The following is an 18,252-nucleotide window of genomic DNA, read 5'->3' as shown; positions in this document are numbered from 1 at the left end:
TTAACTATTGGTGAGTAGCATCACCAGGATAAAAACAACAGGAAGAGTCAAAATGACCTCACATACTGAAACAACTGAAGCACATCTTGCTCCCACCATTGTCTGGAAGGATGTTTTTTGACTTTCTCAGTTGAGCTGATAAAAGATTTTTGTGCAGCCTACCGAGTGACATCTCCCATTTCAGATTCAAATTAAAGCTTTTAAATAGGCAAATGGTGCTTTGGCTGGGAGTGGTAAACTTTAGGAATCGAACTGACATAAATTTCTGCTTGAAATACTGTCTGCTTCATACCTGGGTGCAAACTCGCTGACCTTGAGACTTCACTGCTGACAAACTGGTGAAAAAGCAGCTCTGAGATCAAAACAATGCTGCTTTGAAGCAAACTTGTCTCTGCGGAACAACCCTGGCCCAAGCTGTTTCACTCCTCATTGGCTGCTTACCTCCCTGCAAACTTTCCACTTCCCACAAGACTGACAGTAGAAGCCTGCTCTCAAGTGTTTACTCGTATGTTTTTTGACAACTCCCCAAAAAAGCGCATTTGCTAAGCCAAAGTTACACAATTTCACATGGCTTCACGGAGCTCTGGGTGGGGTGTGAGAACTGATGGGAACTGGAAAGACACATCATAATTCAGGCATTCTGCTTTGCAACAGAAGGTCTCCTGTTGCTCTGTCAGCTTAAAATGCGACAGTTTTTTTCCTGCTAACACTTTACACAGATGGATGGTTGGTCAACATAAATAAAACTGTGTTTGTCCTAGTCTGCTGGTTGGTTCTTGCTGGTGGTGATTTGTATTGCTGTACACTGCAGAAACAGTACCAAACTGGGATTCTGTTGTTCTAGATACAGTCAAGATATGAAGATACAGTAACCAAGACACAATGGGAAAGATGATGGCACGATGAGAGTAGGAATCTGATTAGAAAACCAAATGTTTTTATTACAAAACATCATCTATCCTTAGGTGATGTATCTGAGGTTCTGCCATAGCTATTTTCTACACTTCTATGACAAGGTTGTTTTGCTCCAAGGTTAAACAAAATAAATGTTATCAATGTTAACCTTACTAAATGTTTAACCTTGTTAAATGCTTAACACTCATAAAGTGAGTGCTTCTGGTGGCTCATGCATATTACAGGCTGCTTGGCACTTTGAGTCCATGGCAGGGCTTACTCTCCAAGAAATTTAACTCCTTAATATGTATTTCTGGTTTCTTTTTGCAAAGAGTATGCAGGGATTCAGCATTTCAGTATCACTACAAGGAATCACAAGGACTTACCTCCACAACAGAGCATCCCAGGTGCCACCAGAGGTCAGTAAATGAGGTTATATCACACAGCATCATTCTCTGAGAGGAATGGTCAGATTTGGAAGATATCCAAACCCCTGCTCCTTTATTCTGGGGGACATGAGCTGAACTTAGAAACACACCAACCAGCAGCCCTGGAAACTAAAGTAGTTTACTCACATAGCAGGTAGGCAGCTCATACTGATCAGGAAAAGGTCCTGCATAGAGTCGCTCTCGTGGGTTTGAAGCCAGCACAAAGGAATCTTCACTGGGGATGAAGGACTGTCTCAAGCTCAGCATCCCCATCAGGCTTCAGCTGTTCCACTGAGGCTGTCTACAGGGGTGATAGTTACAGCAAGCTCTAGTATTGTTATACACACAACCTTCACCCCACTGCACAAACGTGCACACCCTATCCACATATATAGATGATTGCACAGAGTTCTTCCCCCTGCTGAAAGACAAGACCATTTTTGATCACCTCTGTGTATGCCAGGCTAAATTTTCACTGTCAGTGTACACTGGCTCACTCTCTGCTATACACCAGAGGTAGACAAGCAGTGTGCTCCTCTTAGGAGCTTCCAGAACCATGCCTTCAATGTACTTTCCCAATGCCTTTTAATGCTGCTCTAAAAACTCATCTATTAATATTCACATCTGAGTAAGAACCACAGCAGGACTTAAGCTACCCCAAAAAGATGCTGGCTGATGGATGAAATGCTGGGTTTGGATAGTGCCTTCAGGTGAGCTTCATTTTAATACTCTGTGGATTAAAGGAGGTTTTATTTAAACCAAAGCACACACTTCCAAAAAGTCAGACCCTATCTCAATTACACCGTGCAGACTCGCTTTACGGCACAGTTTTTGGATCCTCACACATACCAAGCTCCAGCATTTCATCAAGGAGACATATCTGCAGGCAACGTGACAGCTGCTTCCTGGCTCTTTGAGCCTGCAACATTTTATTTGGGTCATGCATAGTATCTTTCCTTCCCTTTGAAGCAGGTAAAATGTCTGCTCTTTTCTGACAGCAAGAGCCACCACCACTGAGGTAAAGCCATTTTAGAAGGAAAACTGGAAATGAAGATAAACTTTCTGCTGTACATTTAGAATCACCTCCAGGCAGTGCCTCTCGGGCTAGCAATGTACTGCACAAGGAGCTAAATTCAGCTCTTACACTTGGCACCACTCTAGCTTCACTAATCTAACAGGGGTTACCACAGACTGAGAAGGGAGCACTGGATCCCACCCACAGGAGCATCCTGCCATGGGAATGCTTCCCACATCCACAAAGCTGAAGATGGGATTACCTCCATGTTACTACCTTTGTGGAGGTAAAACTGCAGTAATGATGCAGCCTTTAGGCCACAAATTTGCTTTCAAAGTTGTGCAGGGATCATTATGCTGATCACTGGTTCTGGCAATGTCCCAACAGGAGAATGTTTTGCTCTGATGATTACATAAAATAAGAAAACTCCCAACAAGAACTAAATCCAAGTTCTGTCTCGTTAGCAATGAGAATTATGCAAAATCAATATTAATAGTAGGTAACTGCTGATGCTTGTGATGAATAAATATTGCTAACTGGATGAGTTCAATGCTTATACATTACTTAATAGGGGAAAACATCATTAAAGTTTCTTATCCAGAAAAAAACATACATTGCAAAATCACTTTGATGTGATGGAGTATCCAGAATGGCAGGTTCATAAGTAAAGCTTTACTAAGCCTTGCTCTTCAACTTGCACTGGATTATGTGGGTGTCAGCTTGGTCTGTTCCTTGCTGAAGGGTGCTACGTTCCAAATATAATCAGTGCTTTCAGGGCTTTATGTTGGGTTGAACAAAAAGCTACAAACTACAAACAAATCTAGATCTTCATTTTGAGGCACCACGGTAGGATGAACCTGCAAGTAAGAGCAGAACCCAGTCAAAATAGTAGAGTTTGAGACGTGACCTCTGCAACATTACTCAGCCTTATGAAACAAAACCAAACCCATAAGTTTGTTACCAAAGGAAGGGTAGACACTTGCTGAAACATTCACTGATGTCTCACTGAAAAGTGTGGTATTTTTTACTAACTGATGACAGGTTTTGAGTTTGTAATAAAACTTACAGACAAAAAAGTGTGGCCCAGTTTCTTGTTCCATGATTGGACAATTTGCACAGCTCTAAATATAAACTGTTGATAACATCTGTATTTGTTGCCAAGGCACACACTGCACAAATTGCACCAGGCAGCAAGTTGTGGATGTCCAACCGCACGGCAAAACGCTGCCCGATGAATCAGGCACAGTTTTTCTCCTTTTTTTCATACCCAGGTACAAATAAACGTGAAAGCCCATGTTGAAATTATAAATATATTTGTGTTATTTATAGGCATGGCACTACACAGTGAAAATCATGTCATTTCATTCTTCTGGAGAGAATCAGAATAGAATAAGACAGTATTGATTCAGAACATCCTCCCACTGCCCTACTTCATTCTGTTGCAATGTGTTTGCAGAAATAACAACCTTAACAACAGTAGCATTAAGTGGCATTGAATAAGCTGTAGAGCTAACAGAAATAAACACTCTTGTCCTGGTTTTGACCTCAGCATGGTGCGAACTCCATTGCAAATGCAGTTGGCCAGTGGATTAACTTCACTGATGTCAGTGAAGTTAATATCAGTCACCTTGATATGAGATCAGATTAGACTTACTGCTTAACATCTGCTTCAGCCTAATGCATATAATCAATACACATTGCCTCAATATAGTGTCCTCCCCTCCGCATATCTCAAAGCACTTGAGAAAGCAAAATAGTCATGATCTTTGTTTTATAGGTAGTGGAACTGAGGCACAGGCAGATAGTGATTTGCTGGAGTTCTCCTGCTTGATCATTGTTAGATGGAGACAAGATCCCAGAGCGCCACATCCTGACCTTGTCCCTTAGCTACTGGGCTGTATTAACCCATAACACACAGTGTGATTAACTCCTGTCTGCCTGAACAATATGCACAACAGATAGAAGAGATTTGCAACTACCTGTCCATAAAAGACCATTCATATTAGCTCAGCAAGGCAATATTTTAACCAAAGAGTGTTTTAGCATTTACAGTGGTTAAACAGATGCTACTTTTCATCAGACATAATTCTTTGATAATAGCATAAAGTCCTTAGATCATTTACTATTATGTTAAGCCCTCACAGCTACTCTAGATATTTAAATACACAGAGCTTTAAAAAAATATTTCCATTACAAATATTTTAAAAATATACTTATCCTAAAAAGCTGTCCAGCACTATTCCAAAAATCTCATGTAATAAATGTCTTGTTTTAAATTCTAACAAAAATATCTACCCTTATACAGAAGAGCTCAAGTTTTGACAAATCTATGATACAGTCAGAAACATCTTGGGCCAGATTCCACTCTTGTTTGTACAGTTGCCAATTTGGATCATGGTGTTCATTTCAGTTGTGCTACTCTAGTATAATCAGGAGCCAAATATAGCCCTTGGTATTTTAAAATAACTAAATGGACTGAATACTGCAACAGTTATTTATGCCTGGCATTACAGGGAATGGGAATCCTTTACTTCATTGCATCTAAAAATGCGAAGGAACGTTATATTCAGTATTTGTGTCATAACCAAAGAGGTGCCAGGCAGCTGCAGTGGATGACTCAGACACAGAACTGTGGGGTTTATAGAAAAAGGTTTTTTTGGCTGAATGATGCCTGCAACTGCTGTCACTAAACGGAGGATAAATGCTTATAAAGAACATTTGTAGAGAGAAAACGCCAACCTTCCTTTAATACATTCTCTAACTCCAGGAATCCTTTTAATCACATTTTGTTACTTGTGTGAGCTTAAGAGAATCTCTCATTACTTAGACCCAGGAAGGACACTATTTTAATTGCTTTACTATTTTCCAGCTGAAATGCCTCCATCTCACCCGTCCTTTTCAAAGTGTGATTAGAACACGTTATCAAGCCCTTACAGGGATCTGTGTCTCACCAGAAGGACAAGGTGGAAGCTGAGAATTATTAGTCTTTTAAAACACTGGAGCTTTTTTTTTTTTTAAGCCTTTACCCCCTTTTTCCTCCAATCTTCCATTTTAAATGCAGCGTTTGAGTAAGGATCACAGAAATTGAGCCTCTCTCATTGCACCAGGTTACATACATAAGAAAAGCTAACAGTCTTGGATGCAAGCTCCAACTCCATCCTCACCATCATCTTCATCGTCATCGTCATCTTTACTGGGAGCACATCTTTGGAAGCAGTGTACTAGAGTTGCTAAGAAGAAGCTTGAGAGAATAGCAGCAATGGAGACTGCGACTCCAGAGAAGATGATGAAAAACAGGTCTGTCAATGACAAACTAAATTTGCATTCACTAAAGCTGACCTCAGATAATTCATTCAGAAAGATTCTTCTGTTTTCTACAGGCAGGGAACACTGGATTTCATGGAGACCTGAAAAGAAGAGGAAAAGGGAAACAAATCAGTGGACTGTTAGTGAAGTCCTCTGTTGCTCCGGTCAGAGACTGAATGGCTGAAGAGAAGTTTTAGGCTTAATTCTAGGTTTATGAATTTGTACAAAATTCAGGAAAATAACGGAACAAAATCCATCACTACCCAAAAGCCATTACACAGCCCCCTCAAGTGGGTAATTAAGTTAGTATTAAGTTAATTTCCCCTTCGGTCTTCCAGCGGGTCAGGTGTGACCTAGGACCAGGATTATTGAGATGAAAAAAAGCCAATATTGAACCCTGGATGCACCTAAATCTGAAGACCTGGAAGCACTGTCCGGCTACTCCATCTGAACACGAATTCTGACTCCAAATCAGGGTAATAGGGACACCGAAGTTCCTTCCACACTACTTTTTTCCATGTAGTTCCAAAATTACAGTTGTATTTTTCTTCTGGTCGAAACAGAGGCTTATGTTCAATGGATGCTTGTCTGTCTATGACCTGTTTTCACCTCTTCTCTCTGCTTGTCATAAGGACATGCAGCCTGGCAGGTGTTATTCCTCCATGCACTACTGAAGAATGCCTAGAGCTGGGTTCTTCATAGTGAAAGCAAAGAAAAAATCCATTTTTAAAACCCGATGAGAATATACTTTGATACTGGGCAGTAAAAGCTTACAGTTCACTGCACAGAACCATCTCCCTCTTCATTCATAATGTGAAAATCAGGAGAGTGTGTTAAAAGGGCTAGAATGGAACAAATAATGACACGAATTAAATCTGTGTGGCTGTTGGCAAGATGGTTTTTATCTTGCTGCTAAGGATACGAATGCAAATGTAATGTTGTGCATTAATGCCAGGAGAATTGCTGCTGGTTTCCTTAATACACTTTTATTCTTTGCTAGTGATCACAGGAGGGATCCAAGCATCTGACTCTGCACTCCTGTGTGCACACAGTCTAGAGGGTGTTTCCATCACATAGCTCTACCATATAACCAATATGTCACTAAATAAGGAAGATGTGGCAATAACATTTCCTCTGCTTCTGTGAATATCATTTTTCTTGTGGCTGAACAGCTATGGCATATGATATTTTACTATTAAACCCAGGCTTCTAGGGTTAGTGGTGCAAACTGGTCCAGCTCAGCTGTTAGGTTGATTTGAGAGGGAGTTTTAGCTAAGTCTACTATGGATCCAATGACTTCCTTGACCTTTCAATGATGATTGTACTAAGTTTTAATCCCTAAAAGCCAACCTGTATCTGTCATATTTGCCTAAAGTTCTGTTGCCTTTGGTCTTTTTCATGCTCCTCTTGCTGACAATGTAATAAAAGCTACCAGCAGAACAGGACAAGTCAGCATGCCCAAGGTTTCTTCTAGGCAAACTGCCACCTGAATACATGCTACATTTTCCCTGCTGAGCCTGGAGTGCACTAGTGACGTACACCAGATGGTGAGGCAACTTGCTCTGCACATCTCTGAAACCTACCTATGCAACCTGGAAGGTAAAGAAGCCACACCGTTTCCAACATCCTCTGAGACACTTGGAGATCCAAAAGCTGCAGTATTCATATATAGTGTGTCTTGTATACAAGCTGACATACAGGAGCACTTGAGCGTACCTTTGACTGCACAGATGCCTAGGATACTATTGCATTCTCTAGCCTGTAATAGAGCTCTTTGCACAAACCTTTCTACTGAAAGAAAAGAGAGTTGTTCACCAAGTCCATATTTTCTTCTCATCAAGACTTGAGAATAGCAACCTTTGGGTTAATGGGAGGAACAAGCAAAAGGGGACACAAATGGATATCCTTCCCTATTCAAAACCATGAGATCTACAGGAGGAGTGAAAAACCATGGGCTGGAATTCCAAGCCCTGTGTCTTTTTAATCAGAGTTTAAAAAGCAAACAGTTTCAACAAATCAACATGATGTTGACAGTAATCAAAGCAGTTACTGCTGTTGTATAGAAACAGCAAGAAAATGAATGTAACATACTGCAAATTCATTCGAAGAGGAAGTTCCTTGCTAACAGAAAAGAACATTGCAGTATTTTGGCAGAAAATCACGGTCCAATTGAATGTGAGACCTGAAAAAATCCCATTTCTCTTGTATCAAGCACAAGAAAAAACAAGTTTTTTCTTTTTCTAAACTTTGTATTTCAGACCAAAGCAGAAGAAATTCTCTGGTGTCCTCACATGCCACCTTTTAATGTGACCCCTGTGTTGGAGGGGCCTTGATGAGCTGGAGTATCAGACCTAAGCTTTCATAAGGAAGGAAGCAGAAAAAGGATATACTATAGATGGGGGAAAAGACTCCAAAATATAACTCCTGTTCTAAGTAGATCTACAGACTACAGCCCTTACCTCTAGAAAGCGTGGTAGTATTATTAGGTAGGTATTATTACTGGTAGGTATTATTACATGGTAGGTATTATTAGCATGGTAGTATTTGCCCAGGATCCCAGAGATAGAAAACTAAGAGCTCACTTATTCTTTACGATTACTATCAGCAGCTTTACTATAGATCAAAACTGAGCCTGCAGACTGTGAGCTCTATTCCCATTCCCCAGATGCTTTCAGCTAACAACACACAGAATAAAGAAGAGAACCTGCAATAGACCAAGTCACTTAGAGAGTATTTCTTGTTATCTGCTGGGATGATTTTGAGTCTGATTATGCAATAATGAGAAATAGAAAAGCTCCTCCCCATGTAGCCATGAGTAGTGGAACGTAGGTCATGTTCTCAAACCAAATAGATTAGATGGGAATTTCTTACTTTCTTTACCCTGTAACACTCCAACGCGTTAGCTTAGCCTTAAGTTTTTATAGAATTCTCATGTCATGGAGAGCAAGAGGTGCCACTGGGCAAAATATACCATCATGAACCAGGGGCAGCGCAGAGGCCTTGCTCCCAGCTCTAGTTTTCAGCCAACCTGTGTTTGCACCATCACTTTCAACAAGACAGGAAGGAACTGACCTCCTCTATCCACAGAAAAGGCAGTCAGCTAAAATTGTGCTGGAAGCAATCTAGGAGGACTGCAGAGCTCAGTGAAAGCACATGGCAGCGACTGAGGGAGGGACGAACACCCTGGTAAGTGAATGTTTCTCTTTGCTGTGTCCTGGTGCTACTGCAAACCCCAGTACAGTTAACAGTAGCTTTTCTTTCCACTCCAAAGAGGATTTGGAACAGGCCGTTTGTTCATTTGTAACAACAGTAAGATTAGCAGCTGTATCTCTGATGGCACATGGAATTTCTTCTCTCAAAGCTAAAGCAGTGATTATTGCACCAGAGCTCCTAACTGCTTGCCTGAAAATGTCATCAATAAGTCATCTTAATGCATGTCTGCTTAAGATGACTTACGAACAATAAATACTATTTCATCTGCTTTCTTTCACATCAATACATGACTTTTCATTATTTAAAAGTAAGTTGTCCTTATGACACGAGGATCCAGTGTGTACGGGGAACTGATGTTCTGTACTCCGCCTGTGCAATAGATTCAGCTTTGCTAGGGCAGGACACAATTCCACGTCATCACACACCCTCTGCACAAACAAAAGAACAGCTTCTATAAAGTGATCAGCATTCATTATAAAGTGTGGGGTATTTTCCCTCTGAGCGATTCTGTTGCATACAGACTGGCTCAGTCAGATTACCTGTCCACACACACAAGACTTCCAAAGGACAGGAGAGTGCCATTTAACCTCAGTGCTCCACTTTTACACACTTTAGCCATGGGAATGCTATTTTTTTTCATATACTTTCTTTGGGTTTTTCCTCTTTGCTTGATTTGCTTTTTGTTTTCTGTGGAACCTGTTCAATTTAATCATTAAAAAAACCCGCCAAGCTTCTTGAAAGGGTATGTCAAAGATATTTAGTGCTTGGCTGCAGCAAGTAAACCTTTGATGATAGTTATATATATACCTCATTGCTCCCACAACATGTTCAAAGAGTTGCTTCTTCATACCGAACAAATCTGTAAATGAACTAACAAGTGTGAGTGTTATAAATATATAGCTTATGTTATTTTGGTCAGGGCAATCACATTATCTGCAGTGACTCCAGCCGGCCCAAGGACAATGTCACACAGGCTATAGCTTTCTGCTACGTCATCTGAAGCAGCAGATGTACTTTACTGGCAGGCTGTAACATATTGTTTGCTTTTAAAAGGGGAATGCTTTGAAGTGCCAGTGAAGGGACGGGTGCTAGATTCTGTATCGGCTTGCCTCAACACGGAAACATAAAATCAGATGAAAATATGAGGCTGTACCCTGAGGAATAGATCATCTCAGTAACATGGCAAGTATGAAAATGCTGGAATTCTAGAACCATGACCTTAAAAGGAAAAAGGTTTTTAAGCAAGAGGTATCACTTACTCCAGGTCTACTCAACTCTAGTTTAAAGGACTCCTTGTGTATTTCTGTCTTTGCTTATTTCTAATACCCATGCTTTTATTGAAGAACTTCTGAAATTCATTATTACTTGAATTTTATGGTCTGTTTACCCTCAGAGGGAAATTTCCCAGCAATTTTGGATGCTGAGCTTAAAAAGAGGCCTCAATTCTGTTGGGTCTTTGTAGAGTTCACAAAAAACAGGTATCAAAATAAACAGTTTCCTAACATTCAGCAGTGTACAACAGTATGAGATCATGAAAATGATCGCTCATACATACGCTGGTATGTATAGGAAATACACCCAGAAAAACACCTGAAGCCATAAATATCCAAGTGAGCTTCATGCACACATGTTCATTACTCTCTATGCAGTAAACATAAAAACATTATAATATGCTATTTATTATTATTTTTAAGTAAAATTTATATTTGCTCTTTTGGGTGGAATTCAGCTGTTCTCTCAGGTTGCTGAATGCAGTTGACAGCCACTGAAATGCTCAAATGTGGCATTATATTTCTCATATGGTATCTTTCCTCCAGCTATAGCTCTCTTTCGTCTACTTAAACACTGTCACTAATGCATTAGATGTATTAATAAGCATTAATAAAGACAGGCATTGCATCTGAAGAGAGATGAGTTCTCACTGGAAATAGCCTCAAGCTATCAGAACAGGCTTAAAAAACCCGCAGCCTAGAGTTAGGTCCTTAAAGCAATTTTTTTTATAGCCAAGTGCCCTAGAGTCTCACAGATCAACATCAGAGGGTTCGTAACAGTTTGTCTCAGTGCCTAAATATTAACATTAGGTGTTCATATCTTCAAATGCGGTCCTCACACCTTCAAGATGGAAGTACTCCAAATAACCTCAAGATGGAAGAAACAGAGTGAAAAGCCACTTGCAGTCAGATCATTTTACTGAAAACGACTAGGATAGCAAATCATGTATTTATATGTAGAGACAGATTTTGTGCACTTCATAGGGAATCTAATTTCTGTTAGGAGCTTCTGCTTGAACAGAATAAAAATTGCTGACTGTGTGAAATGTCTTAAGGCTTTTATATTCCTTTCCATAAAGACAGATGTTATGTTCTGTACCAGTGATGTGCTAGCATGTTCACAATACTCAGGGAAGAACTGAGTGGCTGTAATGGACAGAACAGCCTGTCCTTTTTAGCTGAAGCTTGCTCTGGTCTGTATTAGTACATGAAGTTAAGGCAGCCTTCTCTACACAGCAGATAAATAGGCACTGATAAGAATGCTAAGTTGAGATGACTTACAAAATGCTCAGTTGTTTCACTGAGTTTTAGTTAGACAGGCAAATGAAAGCCGTGCTCCCATTTAACAGAGATGCTTTGTTCTGAAGACAATGGTTAACATTTTCAGTGAGCCCAGGGCTACTGTAACAGCCTGGACCAGTGAAGTAAGATGTTATTTTATTTACAGAGTAAGTTTAGTAATGGATCTTAGATTGGAATGGGATTATAGAAAGGGCCAGAGAAGCAAGAGATGATCACCTCGTGGCAGTCTTTCTAAGCAGGCTTACACAAATCCTTCCATTCTTCTCACTACACTGATTCTCTTCTGAATGTCCCGTTTTCTTTTAGGACTGAATTCAGCCTGAGTTTCCTGTTCCAGAAGGCTGCTTATATTCTCACCGTCACCTGCTTTGGCTTTTTTCCTACATCCTCTTCCTGCCATCCTTCTGTCCTATTCTTTCCCATAGACAGCTTTTACCTGGAAGTATTCCACTTTACCAGAGTTTACCTATCTACCTATAGAGGTACTAGCTACAGAAGTCCTTAAAGTAGCTAAACAGCACCTGTATCAGTATTATCACTACAAGCCCCTTTCAGTACCTTAAAAATCTGCAGTCTTGTGAACAACACTTTCCAAAGTGGAGTGACATTTGCCCAGATGAAGAGGGAAACATGGTCCTAGCTACACATTTGTGTTGTGACACAGGATTTGCAGCCACTGATGAACTTTTTTCTAGTAAAGTTCAGTGATTACCTTAGTTTTGGATACAGTCCTGCACATGGAGCCAGTTCTGTCTTCTTCGGGCTTCTTTCACCAGTTTGGCTTCTAGTGGTGTGAAGGTAAGTGTTAGCATCCAGGGGGATGGTGCACTGACACTATGCTAGCTAATCCCATCCGCAAGGCTAACACTGAGCACTGATCCTCATGTTAAACTTGCACTACTTCAATGTCAGACATTCAGAACATCTGTTCCCTTTATTTATCACACAGACAGCACAAGTCTATCTGGAATTCTGTCACTGACCAATTCTGAATGAATTTTTCAAGACACCAATAAGAATGTTCAGTCTAAACCTCATCAAATTGCTACAAACCTGATACTCTTTTAACAGAGGACAGCAAAATTTTTCATTATTGCCACGGCAGGGGGTTGGAACTGGATGATCTTAAGGTCCTTTCCAACCCTGACTGTTCTATGATTCTATGATAGTGGGAAACTAGAAGTCTGTATTAAACAAAAAGGGTTGGGAAAACATCATTGCATCCAGCACGGAAAGCACAGGCACTGACTATTTCTTGCAATTCCAGAAACTACACAACTTCCCCAAAAGGTTTTTCCAAAGACAGCGAGAAGGAAAAAAGTAAAAAGCAAAACGAGGGCAAGATGACAGAAAGGAGACACTGGAGTCACCCTCCCGGAATACTTCAGCTCTAATTAAAAGTAATGTTAGAAATGCATTAGTCATTAGCAAACAAGGTCACAGGCATGGCTGCCCAAAGCATGTTCGCAGTCACAGATCTCTCCAAAGCACTTCAATGCAGCCACTGCAGACTACTTGTACGTCCTTGTTACATGCATTTTATCTGAATCCAATCCCTTCATCAAGATGGGATCCTCAGAGGGATTCAAGAAACGTTTTTCAGAGTGCTGTGCATTAATTTTAACAGCATCTTTCACCAGAAATTGATTCCATCAAAGCCATTTGTATTTAAACATAAATGGGAGCATTCATAAACCTCAGTTCTTTAGGTCACGTGCACCAGCGACAGCCTTTTGCTGGATGAGCCCCCAGTTTCAAACAGTTTTCTTAAAAGTAGGTTAAGAGATGAGGCAAGAAAGAAAAAGTGCATTTTTAGCCCAGATAAAATGTGATACAGAAAACGCTCTGAAAGCTGAAGAAAACCTTTCCAAGTAAGAGAAAGTGAGTGTATTTTGTCAGGATTTCCAGCTCTCTCTGAAGTAGAAAATGCAAGAAATCTCAAAGATGACTCTTGATCTCAAAACAATGAATGCCAAATTTCCTTAGACTTGAAACCTTATGCCCTGAAATTATTTAACTCAACCTCTAACCACCCTCCCTTTATCCAGCACCTCTCTTGCTTTTAATCGTATTTTTCTTAATTTCTTCTGTCAGAGCCCAAACTCTCTTCTTCCTCCTCCTCCTTCTTCAATTCTTACTTGACCTGACAATTGCTTTTCGCAATATTCAAGATGGATCAAATATAATCAGGCAGAGAATAGAAGATCTGTCATGTCTAGGAGAAAGAATAATAGTTATAGTCTCCAAATATCACCTTTGGTCTTCACAATTCCTTCTCCGCTTTCAATTTGTTCTTAATCAGTAACCAAATCAGAGGGAAAAGACTGGTTTGGTTTGGGGTGTGATGAAAATTCTGGTTTACTATCTCTTTACAAGTAGAAAAATGTTTGCTGTTTTAAAGTGCTGGGTTTGATTGCAGGTAAAGTGCTGAGTTTAATGGCAAAACTCTCAGTGCAGTTTCTTTAACAAGTCTGCCTGCAGATGTGGCATGCAGAAGCATTCACTCACTGCCAAATTAAGCCTTTAGTTAGACATTTAGGTTAGGTGAATAAATACAGGGATCTGCAAAATGATTCAAACCCCAGCTGTTTGTGTGAAGTGACAAGTCAGATGTGCAAAGGCAGCTCAGCTGAGAAGAGGCTTCTCAGTCAGCAAGTCAGACAGGTCAGTAGAAGGTACAAGTCCATAAGCTATTTCTGGGAGCATGCCAGAAAGAATAGACCTGGCTTTTGCAAAACTAAGGAGCTGAAGTACGGCTTTTGTTCAGAGACCTTAATGACAGAAGCATCCCAAGCCAGTGTAAGACACAAGACAGTGTGCAGAGCCTTTAGTTTCTTTGCAGTGTTTCTCATGAGAGGACTAGGGATCACCACTGTGAGTTTACTGTCATTCACCCTTCCACAGTTTCCCTTCTCAGTAAACCCAGGTTACAAAGTCTGCCACTTACAGGCTGGGGAACTTCCATCTGCCATGGAACCATTCTGTACTGCTCATCACAGTTTATTCTTAAAGAACACAAGAGAGGAAAAACACCAGCTAACTCCTTTCTCCTTCCTTGATTTCCCATTTGTACAGGCCATGCAATGCAAATGCTTAAGTAGAATCATAAAGGAAAACCATGTAGCATTGATATATGAACTCTTCTCTCGGCCCCTGAAAATGCATCCTTTTTGCTTTTGCTGTATTTCCAGACATAACGTGTGCTGCCCTACTTAGCCTGATGCGTTTGCTGCCAGAGTACTTCTGTCTCCAGCCTTTCAGCAGTACCCTGAGGAAGCCAGGGAATTAGAATGCTGGATATTTCAGTGACTTGCTCTTCCCACCCCTACCAGGAAAGGCCACGCAAACAGGGCTGTGGACAAGGTCAGCCACACAAACACTGCAAATGTAATTAGTTCTTAATGGGCATAATATTGTGATATAATTAAAACCTAAAACCTGGATATTAAATGCAATCAGATCATCATTCCAAGAATTAAATTTACATTGACTTGCCAAAAGTTGGTTTGAAAGGCACTGAATTGTGGCCACGTGGTTTTAGAATTGGCTTTGAGACAGTTTTTCCTTTTTGGGGTTAATTTTACCCTCTGTGAATAATGTTTTGCCGGTTTATTACAGGAGACAGCCAGTATGTTTGTGGCAGCAGCTTGCTGACTCCACAGGCTTTTCTGCATACATGCACTGGAGCTCACTGGCTGCAAAGACATCAGAAGACTTGCTCCTGGGAACAAATACAAGTCAGGGGGCAAGTCAGGGGGACAGCTCTGATTCAACCAACCATTTGAGTATTTGCTCCTTCCCTCCTTGTCTTCCCAAATAAAATCTAACTGAAAGTTTGGAAGAAGCGGATGAGGGAGTCATTTTTTAGCTATTAGGCTGAAACACAACTGTGTATGACAGAAAATGCCGTGAGAAAGCATCTCGAAGCTTGCAAGACACTGGGAGCACTGGTAATACTATGGGAGAGCTCAATCACTTGAAATTTCCAGACCTAAGTTCAGAGATGCTTTAGAACACTGACGGGGCTGGGACAGACTCTCAAACTGAACAGACTCAGTCAGGATTAAGGGGGAAAGAGCAGAAGCTTATTATAAAAGATGGAAAGCACAGAGAAAGTGAACGGATGTTTAGCATGAGAGGTGGGCAAATACTTGGTTCAAATAGAGCAAACTTCAGCTAAAGCATCACGGGAGGCATGAGAACAGGCCCAGGTTTGGTTCTGAAAGAACAGAGATGAGAGTTTTACTGAGAGAAAGGGCAAAACCACAACACTTTTCCTCTAATGAAAAGTGAGGACGCTGTGTTCTTCCTCAACACAGCTGCTTTACAGCTATGGATATTGAGGGCAACCTAGATGAGTATATGAAAGAAATGCTGCCCAAGGTCAGGATCATAGGAAGAACCTGAATAACCGACTACTGATCAAGAAAGAGGAGAAAAGACCTCTGGAATTTGTAGCCTCACTGTTTTTCTTCCTTTTTGTCTGAATTCAAAGGAACAGTTACTGGACCACAACCCATTCTCCTGAGGTCTTCTCCCCCAGCCTTTTAGTTCTCACCATCGTCTGCACAGATATCCCCCCTCCAAGACACTGATTTCATGTCAGGCAACGCCTGTACAGCCTCTGTAGCTCTTATAGAGGTGCTTTGCTTCAAGCAGTTTCCATCTGGGCAGCTCAGTGGTCTAAGATTATACCCTGGTGCTTGTTCAGAGGCATGAACTGGGAGATGATCTCCTGCTAAAGCTGGATTAAGAGAGGCTTTAGGGTCGGGTGGGATGTGCGGAGCAAGAGTCTGGATTCCCTATGCTTCCAGTGTTAATACTGCTTTTTCCCCTCCCATGCTTTTTTGAAAATTACTGGCCCAAATACAAGCACTATATTTGGGGTGTTCCAGAGCCAATTCCATTTATTCCTAGTACGGGAAGCATTGCTATTTTAATGAAAAAGAGCCCAAATCAAGCTACAGAGTTTCAAACACAGAGCATCACAACAAAACCCTTCCAGGAAAGGGTTGACAATCACAGTTGCATAAAATGAGGATTTAACTTTTCTGTAGCAGCTTTAGAGCTGATCAGCAAGATGAGAGAAAAATCACTTTTCCTAAGGAGCTGCCATGGAATCTTTAGCTGCTCTCAAAGGGCTCATTGAAGAAAACAGTTTTTACCAGAGAGAAAATGAAGTCTGGAGGAGAACCAGCTTGGGGCTGAATGAATTTGAAAAGGCTCTTTCACTGCCTGTGTAAGCTTAGTCTATAAATTAAAACTATTAGGGCTTAATTTTTAACTTGTATTTATTAACTGGGAAGAGGCGCTGCTGCTAAAAAAGCCAACATCATTTTAATGGACTCCTTTGCTGAAAGCATGCAATTACTGCTGGACCAAACTGCAGTGTGGGACACTGCAGGCAGCACACAGACAACCTGACCAAGAACCCTCCTGCCCTCCAAGACAGACATATAAAGAACATACATGCTGTGCTGTAAGGCACCAAGCTTTACCTTTCTGGAGCTTCGATGCATTGTCCTGTATCCAGCTGAAAAGACTGGCAAAGTCACAGTCACAGACCCAGGGGTTGCCCTCTAAGCGTATAGTCCGCAGGGAGGGAAGCGCTTCTAGGATTGCCACATTGAGGCTTTGTAAGTTATTGTCATTCAATTCTAACACTTGGAGCTGTTCCAGGTTCTCAAAAGCAGCCTCATCCACGTCCACCAGGTTATTGTTGCCAAGGCTCAATTTTACCAGTTTTTCTGCTGATTTGAATATCCCAGCATCAAGCTGTGTTAAATTATTGTAGCTTAAATCTAAATAGAGCAGTTTGGTAGACCTGCTAAAAGTGCCCTCTTCTAACGAGGTGAGGGAGTTATTCCTGAAATCCAAATAGACCAGATCTCCATAAAATATAAAGAAATCAGCTGGTATCACCTGAATGTTGTTATCAGCTATGAGAAGTTTCCGTACATCCAATGGAAATGAACTAGGAACACTTGGGAGTCCTTGATCCCGGCAATCTATGGTGTGGTAGTCCATACAGCTACAGACAGCAGGGCAAAAATGACCCACGGGTAAGAAAAGCAGGCAGACAAAGAGAGAAGAAGGCAGAAGGCAGAAAGGAAAGCATGGCAACATCGTCAAGGATCTGAAAGCTGTGATGAGCACCACTTCTAAGAGAAAGACATTTTGCTCAGCTGAGCAGTAGTGCCTGGTATTTGTGTGTGTGTGATTGTATCCAGGAGATCACATATCATCATAGATCCGATAGCAGCACAGCCTTGGGAGGGGGAGGGAGAATGACTGAAGGAGGGAGGGAGGGAGGCAAATATGAGGATTTACACTGTCAGAATGTTATAATGCTGCACAGTGCAAGGGAAAGCGATGATTGGGCAAGCGGTGGATCTTTCAAAAGGGCTCCCTTTGCTTCTGTGAGCTAAAAAAAGCCGAGAGCCTGCTCGCATATTTGCTGTGTATTCCAGCAAATGGGAAATCACACCTGATCCTGTGACTCTGACAGCAACAGCTTATGCTTAAAAAGCCCTCCAGGTAATAAACCCTAATGAAATCACTGACTTTGTTTCTTTGCATGAGCCTATCTCAAGGTGAGCAGTGCCCTATAGAAACACAGGTGAGGGTCAAGGAAGCATCCTGGTTCACTCCTAAGGGCTGTTCTCCCTTTCCTTTGTAAAACAGAGAGCAGAAGAGCAGCAAAGGGGGAGCCCAAAGACAAGGAACTTGGCTGTTTCTGGATATGACTCATTATCTTTTAACCAAGAAGGACAATCTCCTATAGCAACAAGGAATATGGTCTCAAGAGCGCGGGGTTTTTCGT

At 41.2% G+C, this 18,252-nt stretch overlaps 1 protein-coding gene across 1 annotated transcript; it reads right to left on the bottom strand.

Moving 5' to 3' along the window:
- Positions 1-5,218: 5,218 nt before the first annotated feature.
- On the bottom strand, positions 5,219-17,570 carry LRRC38 (leucine rich repeat containing 38). Its single transcript, XM_080631371.1, has 2 exons — positions 16,928-17,570; positions 5,219-5,744 (listed from the first exon to the last, which is right to left on the bottom strand). Exons 1-2 carry the CDS (start codon positions 17,553-17,555, stop codon positions 5,464-5,466), a joined length of 909 nt encoding a protein of 302 aa, XP_080487497.1. The 5' UTR covers positions 17,556-17,570; the 3' UTR covers positions 5,219-5,463.
- Between the last annotated feature and the right edge of the window lie 682 nt (positions 17,571-18,252).

This window comes from Psittacula echo (assembly GCF_963264785.1).
Source record: "Psittacula echo genome assembly, chromosome: 17".
Classification (NCBI taxonomy): domain Eukaryota; kingdom Metazoa; phylum Chordata; class Aves; order Psittaciformes; family Psittacidae; genus Psittacula; species Psittacula echo.
The sequence above is the reverse complement of the archived record's forward strand: the minus strand, read 5'-3'. Positions and strand labels throughout refer to the sequence as shown.